The sequence below is a fragment of the Macaca nemestrina genome, chromosome 8, assembly GCF_043159975.1.
Source record: "Macaca nemestrina isolate mMacNem1 chromosome 8, mMacNem.hap1, whole genome shotgun sequence".
Lineage (NCBI taxonomy): Eukaryota > Metazoa > Chordata > Mammalia > Primates > Cercopithecidae > Macaca > Macaca nemestrina.
In genome coordinates, this window is record NC_092132.1 from 32,793,771 (window position 1) to 32,809,368 (window position 15,598).

The window sequence follows — 15,598 nt, forward strand, 5'->3', positions numbered from 1 at the left end:
TTTCTCAGAAAACTAGTTTCTCTGTATAGTGTTTCAGAAACAGGATGAACTGACCTGTTATGGATATTTCTGTTGATAAGGACTGTACTCCTTGGGAAAACTTGCTCATTTTTTACATATTTAGTTGTTTAAAAATTATTCTGCAGCCGTTATCCCTGTTCTGCTCTCTGGAGCTACACCAAAAAAGCAGCCTAATCTTTGCTCCAACCAAAAGCTCCTCAAACACACCAACTCACAGTTCTGAGACTACCATGTTTTTCATGTCCTCTATCCCTAGATCTTTATTCTAAGTATTTTCTACCCAGACTAAACACTCCTAGTTCCTTTAATTCATCATAAGATAATATTTTCATGTTCATCACCACTCTAATCAACTTTCTCTGGATACGTTCCAGCTTATCTCTTTAAAATGTGGTTTTCTAAAACTGAACACATCATGGCACAGTGTAACACTAAAATTATTTTCATTAAAGAAGAAAGTATTTGTGTTAATTAACTTTTTGCTACCATGTTATACTACTAATTGATAAGAAGTTTGTAGTAATGTAAATCATCTTTTTAGATTACTGGGACTTAAAATACAGATAAATTAAATTCCTAAAATTCTATAATTATACAATTGCTTTTTTTTCTATCTTCAGTGCAAACTTTTATATTTATCCCTGTTACATTTTATCATATCGATTTTGATTCAGACTTCCTATGAGATCATTTTGAAGTGATTTACATTTCACTTACATTCACATTATATAGTCAGAATGTTCTTATGTAAGTATGATCATTAGTACTTTAAGAGTTTATAAGAATCTTAACAAGTATAGATCTAAATATCTAAGTATTTAAGAAATAATAAAATTTAAATGTACCATCTGTAATCTCTTCACCATTAAACATGAAGTCAAAGTGTTTGAACACATACAATTGTTCAATAGTTTCAAAGTCAGTTAACTACAGTGTCATTCAGCCTACATTGCTCCTTACTTGCAGGGACATCATGAGAGATTTTCCTTAAACACATTCTATAAATCAAGATGCTAATTATAAATAGTTACAGGAAACCTGGAGAAAAAAAGTGTACTCAGAAAAAAACCCTTAGAGTCTTAGAAGTTAGGCCGTCCTTAAATAAAGCACAGTCCACACCTATTACTTTACATATTAGGAAAAAAATAAGTCAAATGGCACCCTTTAGGTGATAGCTGGTGGCATGACTGTAACTGAAACCTAGATATTAAAGCTATTTTGACTTTAAGTACAAGCCTTTAATATACATATATCTGTACCATAAATTACCTTTATTGGGCATCCTGAATTAGCATTCTTACGAGAAGTAATTACGATATTGAAACCACTGACTTTTTCTCCCTGCCTTGTTAGAATTGTGTGTCTTTGCCTGTTTAATCCCCTTCTTTCCAAAATGTCTATCATAGTCTGCACCATCACAAACTTCTTGCTTTTGGAAGTCATTGCCTTTTTTGCTTTAGGAGGTCATTGCTTTGGGTTTTTTTGTTGGTTTGTTTTTATTTTTGTGTTTTTCCTGAGATGGGTTCTCATCCTGTCACCCAGGCTGTTCCTGGCTCACTGCATCCTCAATCTTCCTGGGCTCAGGTGATCCTCCCACCTCAGCCTCCTGAGTAGGTGGGACTACAGGTGCATGCCACCACACTTAGTTAAGTTTTGTAGTTTTTTGTAGAGATGGGATTCTGCCGTGTTGCCCAAGCTGATCTCAAACTCCTGGATTCAAGCAATCCACCCACCTAGGCCTCCCAAAGTACTGGGATTACAAGTGTGAGCCTCCAGACCTGGATGGTCATTACTTTTGAAGGTCATTTTTATACACCTCTACAGACCCCTTTGACAAATTAGTTACCTCCATTTCTATGCTCCTATATTGACTTATATTAACCAGTTTGGCAGAATGATTAAAATTTTGGTTCATGTACCTTTTTCCTCAGATAGGCCATGAGTTACTTACATTCTTCTAAATATTTATATTCTATAATGACTAGAATATAGTAGTTTCTCAGGATCATTTTCTTATTTGGATTAATTGACCTTCGGCACAACTTCGAAGGTCTTAAGTTGTTTTGCAGTAGTGAAAGAAAGCAGATATTACCATTTAATCCATGACTTGAACAGCAGCTTCATTTTATAAAATGGCTTGCCAGGGCTAAATAACAGGAAAAACATTAGCTCTTATTTTGGGAAATTGATCAATAGCAATAACACTTTCTGAATACTTCCTCTGTGCCAGTCACTATGCGAAGTCATTTTCATGTTACCTTATAACTGCAAAACAACTCTATTAGAGCCCTATTTTACAGATAGAGAAAGTAGGGCTCAGAAAGGTAAATAATACTTAACAGTGGCTTTGTTGGCACCAATAATTAATTCATGAAATTCTAAAATAATTCATTTTATGTATTTCAGAACAAGCACATTTTTTTTCTTAAAAAATGTAAATAATATAGCATACATGATGATTTATTTCTCTTTTTTCAATCTACTCTCCTATTGTCCAACTATTTTTTTCTTAGCTTTATAGGAGAAATAAGACTTACTTATCTGAACTTTCTACCCTTACATTATTTTGCAGGAACTAATCTGGACAGTGAACATCTTCTGTTTATTATGTCAATACCCCATTTTCCTTCCATCTGTCTAGTATCAATACTGATTTTATACTATAGAACATTGAAAAACTGACTTAATTTTTGGACTCCCTCCAAAAGGGGTTTTGTATTCCTGCCCATTATAGAGAGGAGAAAACAAACAAACAAACAAACAAAAACAAACAAACAAAAAACAACTTACATTTTGAAAAATAATTTGAAAATAGTACCTTATATATTTCAAATCTTTCTCAAATATGAAATCTCTGGTTCATTATGCAGTAATAACCTTGTCGTGGTAATGTTTGTGTTTTCAGTCTGTTTGTTTTGGTCTCATTTTCTATCCTCTTTTTTTTTTTTTTTTTTAAACAATGGAGACTCTTAAGAATTCCCAACATTTGAAACTAAAATGTAAATGAATAAAAATGTTACTTGTCATACTCTCAGATTTTGGACTTTTCTTAGCAAATACTTGGGTAATTTTTTAGGTCAGGTACAAAAATAAAGCCCTTCAAGGGAAGGGTCCCTGTGGTAGCCATTTTTTTATTTCAGATGGCTCCTTACGCAGTATGTTGTGTGTATTTGAGTGTGTGTATTTGTGTGAAGTCATTAGTCTTTTACACGTGTTCTTGACACTGTAATTAAATACTAACATGATACACAAGGACACTGTAATTAAATACTAACGTGATACCACAAGGAGTCCACTACATACTCACTAGAAAGGAGCAAATTTAAAAGCCCCAGATTTTCAAGTATTGGAGAAGATATGGAGCAACCATATTGTCTATGGAGATGTAAATTGGCATGGCCACTTTGTAAAACAGTATTTGTTAAAGCAACACATATATTATTACCCCCATCATTCAGTAATTCCACTCCTAGATACGTACACAACAGAAAAAAGCACATACATTCACAAAAGATATACTCACATATTCATGGCAGCACTGTCTACATTTGTGATAAAATGCAAACAACTTAAGTGACCATCAGCAGTTGAACAGGTAAATAGATGTGGTATATTCACAAGGTGGAATGCCATACTATACATCACCAAAAATGAACCACCCCCAACTACACACAATGATATTGAGAAATCTCACAAACCTAATGTTGAGTAAAATAAGTCAGATCCAAAAGAATATATATGATTCCATTCCATAAACTACAAAATATATATACAAAGCAGCAAAATTAGTTTGTGCTTTAGAAGTTGAGTGAGTGGTTACCTCTGTAAAGCTGAAATGACAGAAAAGTTTTATTAAAAAGGCTCTGGGTGTTTGTATTATTGTGACTATTGATTTGGATACTATTTGCAAAAATATTTGGTTTATGGAAACTCATTTAGCTGAACACTTATATATACATGTTTTGCATATTATATGCACAGGTTGAAATTTGTGACAGATAAATGGAGAATAATTACATTCATTTAACAAATAGCATTCCCTATGCCTGTTTTATATTTATCTTCTAAAATAAACAGCATATTTGGAAGTTAAGTTCTATAATATTAAGCATTGCTTTTATGTTGGTTGAAGGGATTGGAGAAGAAAATGGAGGCATGTACAGTATTTACCAGGAAGTTGCACCTCTATTGTAAACAAAATATATGTATTTCTTTTGAAATTTTCAGAAAACCAGGAATTTTTTTTCAGGCATTGGTTTTTTAATTTTATTTTCAAGCAGTTTCCAAGACATGACTCATTATATCTCTTTTAATGAATCTGAAGGAAAAACACACATAAAAAGAATAATACGATATATATTTGGAATGTTTTATAGTAATGCCTCTCATTTTCAGAAAATTTAATTAGAAGGAAAGCCCTGGCTAATAGGTAGTTTGACAGTAACTCTCTGTGTTTTACTAATCTACCTGTAAATTCAGTGTTCCTATTTTTCTTAATAGGTGTGCAGTTCAACTTCCACACTTTTCATTTGGAAGACCATCATGACTACTTACTGATCACAGAGAATGGCAGTTTTACCCAACCACTGGCACGCCTGACTGGTTCAGATCTTCCTCCAACAATCAATGCTGGTCTCTATGGAAATTTCAGGGCTCAATTGCGTTTCATTTCAGATTTTTCAATATCATATGAAGGATTTAACATTACATTCTCTGGTGAGAAAATAAACAAAAAACAAAAGGGCTCATTCAATAACTTTTAAAAAAATCAATTTTTTCAAGATATGAGCATAACTAATGATGAAACAGAGAGTGAAAAATAGCAGAATAGAAGAAAAAGTTTTGAAAAAAGAAAGCAAAGTAATATCTGTCAAGTTTAAGGAAAGATTGGAATAGATTGAAGATTATCTCTAGTAATAAATAAGGGAAAAAGCAACAATTAATTAATTTGCTGTAAATCTACTGGAAGTACAATAATTACATTTCTTTAATTTACAAAAATTCTGCAAAATTCTAACAGAGGTCAAAACTAGCTAAAATGCCTAGTAAATGCAAAATGAAAATTAAAATATATATTTTAAAATTTCAGTTAGACTCAAAAATGAAATGAGAATTAATCCAGTTATTTCCTTGTTTTATGTGCCTAGGAAAAGACATAGAAGGCATAACCAACAGGCTAGTATTAAGATAAACCTAATTTATTATTCTGGAATTAGATAATCTGTAATCAAATTAGCATAGTTACTCCTTTCTTCTAGTATAATCTTATTTATAGACAATAGTATTACTTGGATTACAGGGAGAAAAAAAGTATGAGACCAAAGAGAATAAAATGTATTCCCACCACTTAGAGCTCTACTTTCAATTTGAATGAACACAACTAGCTATTTCTTAATACAGACACAAATTAATAAGTAAATGTTATGACAACTTGCTAATATTAAAATGATACAAGTACTAACCTTGTTCTTAAACAACTATTTTAGTATTTGGATGAAAATATTGGGATGCTAAAATCATAAAAGTATTTTATCATGAGTAGTAAATGAACATAACCTAGAATGTTAGAAAAAAAATCCAAGTTATTTTTTTAAAGCATAAAATATTAGCTAATCAACATGAAGCAATGCCTCTTGTTCTTTATTGCAATTACACAGTAACTGCTCTGGGAATATTTTTAGATAAGCTACTTCTTCTTAGGACTGTATATAAATTATAATGTTTAATCAACTCTACTGTTTCATACCCTGAAGACTGTTTAGTTGTTCATTTTCATAATGCTCATTTATTGCCTGGGGAAAAGTTCCTATAAAAATCCATAATATAATAATTTTTAATGTGTGGTCACTTCAGTCTCACATAAACCCTTGCATCTCAAGTCATGTGTTTTTCAGAATATGCATTAGCTGAACTTCTTGTATACAAGAAGCAGAAGGGCCTTTATCATTTAAATGTAAAATATTAAGCAAAATGCATTTCAAAAGTGCAAATGATTTCATTTCAAATGTTATTTTGTGTTTGAAAATATGCAGTTCTTATACCATTATAAGTCAAAAATATATGAAATAAAAATGTTTCTAATGCAGAAAAAACAATAAGATAAAAAGCTATATTTTATTATTCAGAAGGTGATATTTTCTCATCTATATTGAATACCACACATACAAATATTTATCAAGTTATTAGCTATTTTACAAAAGAAGAAACATATGTGTGCCATTTGTATGTTCTGATAGCTATTCATGTAGTCACTTCTAAATATATGACTAGGTTCTAAAAACAATAGGAATACACCCTTAAAAGTAACCACTATCATTTTCTTTGTCCTTTCCTCCCCTGCGGGGAAATTTTCTCTCTAATTTACAGAATATAACCTTGAACCTTGTGAAGATCCTGGCATTCCTCAATATGGTAGTCGAATTGGGTTCAACTTTGGGGTTGGTGACACTCTGACCTTCTCATGCTCATCGGGTTATCGACTGGAAGGAACATCAGAGATCATCTGTCTTGGTGGTGGCCGACGAGTGTGGAGTGCACCTCTGCCAAGGTGTGTGGGTACGTGGTCAGCTGCTTTCATTTGCTTGTATGTGTAGTCACTGTCCATGGAGTTGCATGGTTACACCCTTCGTTTTTTATAATCTGTTGAATTTCTTCATTTATTTCACATTAGTTATTTCAATTTTTTTTCTATTTGGCAATCTGGTGTAACTGAATTAACTTCTCTACTGCTCCATTCAAGAAACCATGCTTCTAAATTTGTTTTCAGATAGGGATAATAAATGACTTAGATAGGTAGGTAGATAGATAGATAGATAGAAATATGATAGATACATAGATATATGGAGATAGATAGATGATATAGATAGGCAGGCAGGTAGGTAGGTTGATAGATGAAGGATAGAAATAGAATCATATTTTGAGAGCTCACAGAAAATGGAATTCTTGTATTCTATTGATAGTATATTCTGACTAAGGTTTTTACAATATTTTATAACTTAAAATTAACATGCATAAAAGATGATTACAAGAGAAAGTGTCAAATGAAGAATAGGTAATTAATTTAAGGGCTGTCAATGAATTTATTGGCTCACTATTTGATAGATAAGAGAGCTATTCATTCATGTTGTGCAATAAAAAATAACTATAATTAAAGTATTGGAAGTGTGGGCCGGGCGCGGTGGCTCAAGCCTGTAATCCCAGAACTTTGGGAGGCCGAGACGGGCGGATCACGAGGCCAGGAGATCGAGAGACGATCCCGGCTAACACGGTGAAACCCCGTCTCTACTAAAAAATACAAAAAAAAAAACTAGCCGGGCGAGGTGGCGGGCGCCTGTAGTCCCAGCTACTCGGGAGGCTGAGGCAGGAGAACGGCGTAAACCCGGGAGGCGGAGCTTGCAGTGAGCTGAGATCCGGCCACTGCACTCCAGCCTGGTTGACAGAGCAAGACTCCGTCTCAAAAAAAAAAAAAAAAAATGTATTGGAAGTGTGAAGTCATCATCTCAATCTTTGGAAGTAAATATTTTGACTGATAAAAAGAAAACAATGTTCAGTAGAAAAAATAAAGGGCTTTTCATTAAGACTTAAATCATTCCCTATTTAAATTAGAAAATATTAAGGCAAGAACTTCTCGCTGTTTAGTGATTATCAGTACATCTTATGATAGAATGAGATTCAAATGGCCATTTTATAATTATTTTATAAAGTTATTGAAAATTATCACAAGCACTTAATTTGATTATAAATCTAATTATGAGTCACAAATCTGTGTAAGTTATAATATGCTATAAAATCAGGAAAATTGGTAGAGATTTGAAATGTGGTTTAAGCCCCTGCTCTTTACTGTGGATACAAAATGCCCCACAGATTGAAATGAGAATAAAGAAGTGATATCCTTTTTGCCTCATTCAATTTATTGTCCCATATATAGAATGTGGGAATTCCTGTGGAAACACAAATTAAGCCAAAAAATATGACCATCCAAGTTAATATGGGTCTGAAGTCTTTGATTGTAATGAGATTGTTTTCAAGACACATAACAGATGAAATTTCTTTTTAAAATCACAGATTTTTATAGAAATGGCACAAGCAACCATAGAGGCTTGAAGTTGGGAGGTGATAAGTAATCATACTCTCAGGGCATCTTTTCCAGGAGCTATACAGGATGCATTTTATTTATTTTTTTAAGGACATTTTGTTTTTACTATTGCTACTACTGCTACTGCCACCTTTGAAATTCCTGCACTTTACTTCATTATGCCCATTTTCATTTTCATGACTATTTTCAAAGGTAATTAATGAAACCTTTGGAATAGTCCAAGTTAGGACTACAGAGTGCCTGACCATTTGATATTTGGTCAATTCACTTTTCTAAACTTCATTTTTCTCATCAGTCAAATGGTTACAACTCTAGCACCTAACTCATTGTTGTGAGTTAGTTATGAGGATTTAAAGAAATTAATGATGTAAATCAGACACCTGGCACAATCCCCGGAATATAGGAAGCATTCAGAATTTAGATTTTATTTTAACTAATTGTTTTGAGTATAATCTGCTGTCTCTCCAGCCTGTCAACTTAGTTTATAAAATCAATTATAGTAGGAAATAATTCCATTTTATAAAACACTAACATTATGAGGACCTGCTAAGCTCTTTTATGTAAAGTCATTGCATTTAATCCTTACTAAAATCCTGATTTTATTATCTCTTCCACTTTTCATTAGAAGAAGTCTGAGCCTTAGAGATGCTAAATAACTTGCCCACGATCATTAAGATTGTAAGAGGTAGCACTATGATTTTTGTAGTGATCTGTTTCATTCCAAAGCCCAATTTTTTCTTCACTAGTATCTAAGGAAACGTGATTCTAGAAAGAATATATCATACGGAATTAACATTTTCTCTCAGAGTAACCGAATACATGCCAGGCTGTTATATAGGTTAAAAAAAAAAAGTGCTTACTTGTACATTTTAAAAATTTAGTTTATATTTATGATATATTTTAATAAATGGATTTATGAAAACCTGGCATTGCAAAAATCTAACATTGAGTTAATTTTGTTTTATTAAGGTGTTTCTTTGAGATGGGTTTATTCGTTGCCTAAATCTTTAATGGGAAGGATGAAAGAAAATTACCCTGTGGACAAATTTAGAAAGCAAAGTTATTATCATGGGAATTCCCCCCCACTCATTTTCAGATTAGCTGTGCTTGCTTTTAAGCTTATTAAAATTTACAATTAATTCAATTGACCTTAATAAATTCCACTGTAGGCATACATTTAAGTCACAAGATGGGTAGAAATATTCCTTTAAAAAGAAATATTTTTTAAATGTTACTTTTCCAATTTTTTTGAACTTTTTTCTTTACTGCTTTGCTTATGCTTCAGATCAAATTTGTTCCTTCTTGAATTTCTAATTCTAAATACACATATGTATATATTTCTAATTTTGTTTTTTCCCCCCAAATTTTAGTCTTTATTCACATAAAATGTATGTTATTTGTAACCATTCATCTGAGCAGATGTCCAGTTTTAGGAATGCTAGTTTATTTGGACAGCTTTTATTTCTTCTTAACCTCTTTGTACTTGTTACTTCATATATCCTAACACCAATTCTTTATTTCATACTTGTTTTAAAAAATCATTATTTAGTCTTCAGCGTTGCCAACTGCATAGAAAGCATAGATTAACAATAGCCAAATTATTAAGTAAGTTGTATTCCAAAAGTTTGCTTCTGTTTTAGTTATTTGGAATCTAAACATTCTTTTCCTGGCACAAGGGTACAAATGATGGATACACTCCCAGAACAAACCCCAGATGAGGTTTTAAATTTTATATAAAGTATGAAACTAATATTAACATTTACTAAAATGATTTGTGTATATATACATTATATAAGGCATCTGACTTCAGACAGTAAGGGAACTGATAAAGCTAGTTTTGGAAACTTACTTTACATTTTATTTATATAAATTTTGATTCAATATTTAGTGTACAGGTTGATTGGTATCTCCATTTCTTGTAGTAGAATTGGGCAAAATTTATCTTATTCTGGATGTTGAATGAGGAATAAACAATATATTTCTTTAAACAATTTCCTACATAAGCTCTGCATTTATGTTTAAAGTTTTAACGAAATATTAAAATGTAATAATACCATAATGTGGCCATTTATGTCTATGAAAAATTCTGTCATGTAATATCTCATTCCAAAACCCCCAAATGTTGTGAAAGTAAGTTTAATACAACTATCTTATCAATAAAGATATGATATCTATAAAAATACTCAAGGTTGAACACAAACCCAAGGGCAGATTCATGATTATCACAATGTTCTGAGTCCAAGTCCTGTGTATGGTCCACAGTAGCACACCATTGTCTTTGACTGGAGACTCTGATAAAGTTGGGAGGAAATCTGGCCTGCATTATAGTTGACACTTGGCTTCAGAGAACTTCGTATGCTTGTCCTCTATTTAACTAGAGGAAAACCTCTTCAACCATGGCCCATTTATCTGATGTTGTTTAAATGCAGAGAAATTTGTAGAAGCAGGAGAAGAATCTTGACAGAAATCAAGAGTATAACAGGAAAAGTTTTATTATGCTATTAGTAGCTAAGTACTTGATACACAAAATCTCGTTTACTAGTTAGTAATCAAGATGAAAGTTTTACTTTCTGAAACAGATATTTATGTATCTCTAATTATACTTCACTTTTTGGGAAAAACTTTAAAAGCAGGAAAAATGATATTTTAGTTAAGATGTTTTGTATTTGAATGATTTTCCTGGAGAGCCATGTTTCTCAGGAATGAATATCTGATCACCTTTTTAAGTGGCAACCAAATACCCAACAGCAAATAAATAAATAAATAAAATAAAAATAAATAAAAAAATTAAAAAGTACCAGTAAGTTGATAAGTTGATTAAAATAAAAAACACTTTCCTTTTTTGTTTAAGAGATAAGTACATGATTTCTTTTTCTAAAGTTTGCATTACAAAAACACTGTCATTTACTTTGCTATCTTTTTAAATCAGGAAAATCTTGCATGTCTTCACTCAGCATCCAAATATACCAGGAACCAAGCCAGGCCATGTTGCAAATAAACAAGGAGCTAATGAAAGAACATGTTGTGTTGGAAAGTAGATTAGCAAGTTAAATATTAGTAATGATTTGTCTTTAGGCAGGAGTCCACATATTTTAAGAAGCCTACACATTTTGAAGTGATTTCAAAGACATTAATTCATTCATCCTCATAATCCCTCATTTAACACATCTTCTGTTTCTAATTTCATGTGTCATTGATTTTTTTATCTGACTTTGGACAAGTAACAACATCTTGCCTTAATCATGAGTCAAATGAGAAAAATGATAACTCTATATTATACATGTACTTATTATTCTCACTTTTCTGACTTTTCAGATGATATATGATGATAGTTATTTATTTCTTAGTTTAAAAATAAATGTCAACAAGAGAGGAAACTGGGTGTGCAGCATATATGCGAACTGTCTGGACTATGATTGTAACTTCTCTGTGAACCTAAAACTATTCCAAAATGAAAATGTATTAAAAATTCAAAATATGAAAGAATAAAGCGCATTTGAAGAGGCAATTTCTCTTGAAAGAAATTCTACTTATTTTATCTTAACCTCCAAGCTCTCTATACTAAAATTATATCTATCAGATGCTCACACATGTATATCAAGTATGACTGATCTATCCAAGTTAGTCAGCATTGCAGATATATGGTCCAGTAGAAAGCAAATTAGAAATTAAGAGACTTAGATTGATCTTAGATTCTACCATTAATTAGTTGATTGATTTAAGCAAATGCCTTAATTTTCTGTATTTTTATTTTCTGGAAAGGATGATGCCAGTATGAGTTCTATTTAACCCATATATATATATACATATATTATATATATATATAAAAATATAAATAAAAGAAAAGTGTTCTAGTGAGTAATATAAAGAAATATGTATTTACTTCTTTCTTGTATGATTAGGACTGAATGTATTGATTTCATTGTTTAACAATATAAAAGCATCTAGAATATTAACTTATATTTGCTCAATGCTATCTAGATTTTTAAAAGAATTTCTTGCTCAAAACCTTATGAAGTAAGCAGAGGAGGTGTTATTCCTTTTTAGCACTTGAGAAAATGCATGCTCGGAAATGTTACAATTAATAAGTAAAAGAAATGTACCAGAGGCAAAGTTTTGTAATTCTTAGATGAGTGTTGTGGCATTTCAAGCAACATTGCTTTATTACCTTATTTATTGATACACCATTTGCAAGTTAGAAGACCATCATTTTTTATACAGTAGACCAGGGGTGGACAAACTTTTTCTGTAAAGTGCTCCACAGTAAATATTTAGGGCTTTGCAGTCCACATGGTTTCAGTTACAATTACTGAACTCTGCTATTGTATGAAAAAAACAATAGACAATAGACAATACATGAATGAATTGATGTGGCTGTGTTCCAATAAAACTTTATTTACAAAAACAAAAATCTGGATATGGCCCTGGAGCCATAGTTTGCTGGCCCTTGCAACAGACTTATCAAGCTTAATCAACTTAAACATGCCTTTTGCATTGGGGCATTTCTTAGTCATTGATCCTTTAGGGAAAGAAGAAAGGATACTTTACCCATTCTCTAATTTTTCATCCTGGACTCCATTTATTAAACTCGTAATGTATATATTACTAAGAGGAAATATTTCTCTTTTTTTTTTTTTTAAAGAATATTTGGAGTGTGTGTGTGTGTGTGTGTGCGCGCGCGCGCGTGAGCGAACACTGATGTAGCTTTTTGGTAACATAATTCTCAACCATCTCCAAATCTATCCATATACTCAAATGTCTTCTAAGTACACTGGACCTCTCCATATGGATGTCCTCCCACAAGCACATTGACTTTACACTGCCAAGACAAAACTCATTATCTCCTCAGCCAAATCAGCCTTTCTTTCTGCACTCTTTATTTCAGTTATGGCAACACTCTCATTCAATCATCCAAGCTAGAAATTGCATTATCTTTCACTCCTACTTCCCTCTCTTTTTATCCATATCAGAGCAGTCATTATGACTTACCACCTAAAAATATTGCTCAAATTTACCACCATTTTCGTTCTCACTGCCTTTGTCCTTGCCCAGCTCTCATTGGTCCTCAAAAAGGTTAACACAGTAGCATAAGAATAATAATGCGTGGTAGCCATTGTATTAAACCCTGTATAAATATTTCACTTCACATATCCTTTATACAAATCATTTAAGAAGATATTGTCATTCCATTTTATAATACGACTGGATGATTAATTATATAACTTGATAAAAAGCTTAAAACCTACTCTTTCTGACTTTCATGTCCAAATTTTAGCAGTTATGTGCATAATCTCATTGTGTTACCTCTTTTTTCCTAGCTGGAATTCCTGTTTCCGGCTTTCCCTCATCTAATTTATCTTCAATATTGAAACTAGTTATATTAGATTTTTATTGATTAGTAATAGATTAACACAAATTTAGAGACTTTATACAACACATTTACTTTCTCATGGTTTCTGTGGGTTGAGAGTCTGGACATGATTTAGACCCTCTTCTCAGGGTCCACAAACTACAATTAATGTGTTAACCAGGGCTGAGTTCTCACCTGAGGTTCAGGGTCCTCTCCAAGGTCACATGGTTATATTGGAAGCAATCAGTTCCTTGTAGTTGTGGAACTGAAAGCTTCAATTCTTTGCTCAATTCCGTCCACAGTTCCTTACCATGTAGTCTTCTGGAATACAGCTGCTTACTTCATCAAGCCAGCAAGAAAAGTCTCTCTGGTCAATCTGCTAGGAAGGTGAAGATGAAGTTTGTTTTTTTTTTCCTTGGGGGACGGAGTCTCACTCTGTCACCCAGGCTGAAGTGCAGTGGCGTGATCTCGGCTCACTGCAAGTTCCGTCTCCTGGATTCACGCCATTCTCCTGCCTCAGCCTCCCTAGTAGCTGGGACTACAGGACTCCCGCCATGGCACCCTGTTAATTTTTTGTATTTTTAGTGGAGACGGGGTTTCACCGTGTTAGCCAGGATGGCCTCGATCTCCTGACCTCGTGATCCGCCCGCCTCGGCCTCCCAAAGTGCTGGGATTACAGGCATGAGCCACCACGCCCGGCGGGAAGATGAAGTTTTATAGAAGGTAACAGGGAGTGATGAAGGGAAAGCCATAGATCCTGCGTATACTCAGGAAAGGAGATTGGTTTAAGGCATAATTGCTTTAAAAAAAAAAAAAAAGAAAAAAAAAAAAAGAAACAGGTATCATGGGATTCAACTTAAAGTCTGTCCACCATACCAGTTATCCTTTGAAAGAACAGATCGTCTATTTCCTGTGTAAACCACTAAGTAATTTGATATTGCCCACTGGATAAAGTCACGTTTTTTTTGTGTTTGTTTGTTTGTTTGTTTGAGACAGAGTCTCGCTGTGTCGCCCAGTACCCAGCCTGGAGTGCAGTGGCGCGATCTCCGCTCACTGCAAGCTCCGCCCCCCGGGTTCACACCAGTCTCCTACCTCAGCCTCCCGTGTATCTGGGACTACAGGCGCCCGCCACCACTCCCGGCTAATTTTTTTTTTTTTTTTTTTTTTTGTATTTTTAGTAGAGACGGGGTTTCACCGTGTTAGCCAGGATGGTCTCGATATCCTGACCTCGTGATCCGCCCGTCTCAGCCTCCCAAAGTGCTGGGATTACAGGCGTGAGCCATGCGCCCGGCCAAAGTCACAATTTCTTACCTCCTCTCATGAGTTAGCTTTAGTGTCTTCTACTTACATTTCTCTACATGGCTATGTGCATCCTAGAATACAGCCACAAGATGTTACATGCCATTGAAAATGTGCCAACCATTTTCTGAACTTTATGATTTTAAGGCTATATTGAAGTCTAGTGCATGCAAATGACCAAACTCTCACTTGTGTTTACATAAGCAAATGATTTTTTTAATCTGTAAGAATATGGGTTTCAAAGTACAGTAAGACCAGTCTGAGCAAAATAATGAGACGCCTTCTCTATAAAAAAAATGTAAAGAGCTTCTGCACAGCAAAAGAAACTACCATCAGAGTGAACAGGCAACCTACAGAATGGGAGAACATTTTTGCAATCTACTCATCTGACAAAGGGCTAATATCCAGAACCTACAAAGAACTCAAACAAATTTACAAGAAAAAAACAAACCACCCCATCAAAAAGTGGGCAAAGGATATGAACAGACGTTTCTCAAAAGAAGACATTCATACAGCCAACAGACACATGAAAAAATGCTCATCATCACTGGCCATCAGAGAAATGCAAATCAAAACCACAATGAGATACCATCTCACACCAGTTAGAATGGCGATCATTAAAAAGTCAGGAAACAACAGGTGCTGGAGAGGATATGGAGAAATAGGAACACTTTTACACTGTTGGTGGGATTGTAAACTAGTTCAACCATTATGGAAAACAGTATGGCGATTCCTCAAGGATCTAGAACTAGATGTACCATATGACCCAGCCATCCCATTACTGGGTATATACCCAAAGGATTATAAATCATGCTGCTATAAAGACACATGCA

At 33.5% G+C, this 15,598-nt stretch overlaps 1 protein-coding gene across 6 annotated transcripts in view; it reads left to right on the forward strand.

Moving 5' to 3' along the window:
• The window catches only part of LOC105475960 (CUB and Sushi multiple domains 3), a 1,218,758-nt gene that overhangs the window by 807,672 nt on the left and 395,488 nt on the right, over positions 1 to 15,598 (forward strand). For all 6 annotated transcript variants that reach the window (XM_011731490.2, XM_071067898.1, XM_071067897.1 and 3 more), the window contains 2 exons: positions 4,522 to 4,737; positions 6,388 to 6,576. In XM_011731490.2, the coding sequence (XP_011729792.2) occupies positions 4,522 to 4,737; positions 6,388 to 6,576 (405 nt within the window). The remainder of the gene's footprint in view (positions 1 to 4,521; positions 4,738 to 6,387; positions 6,577 to 15,598) is intronic.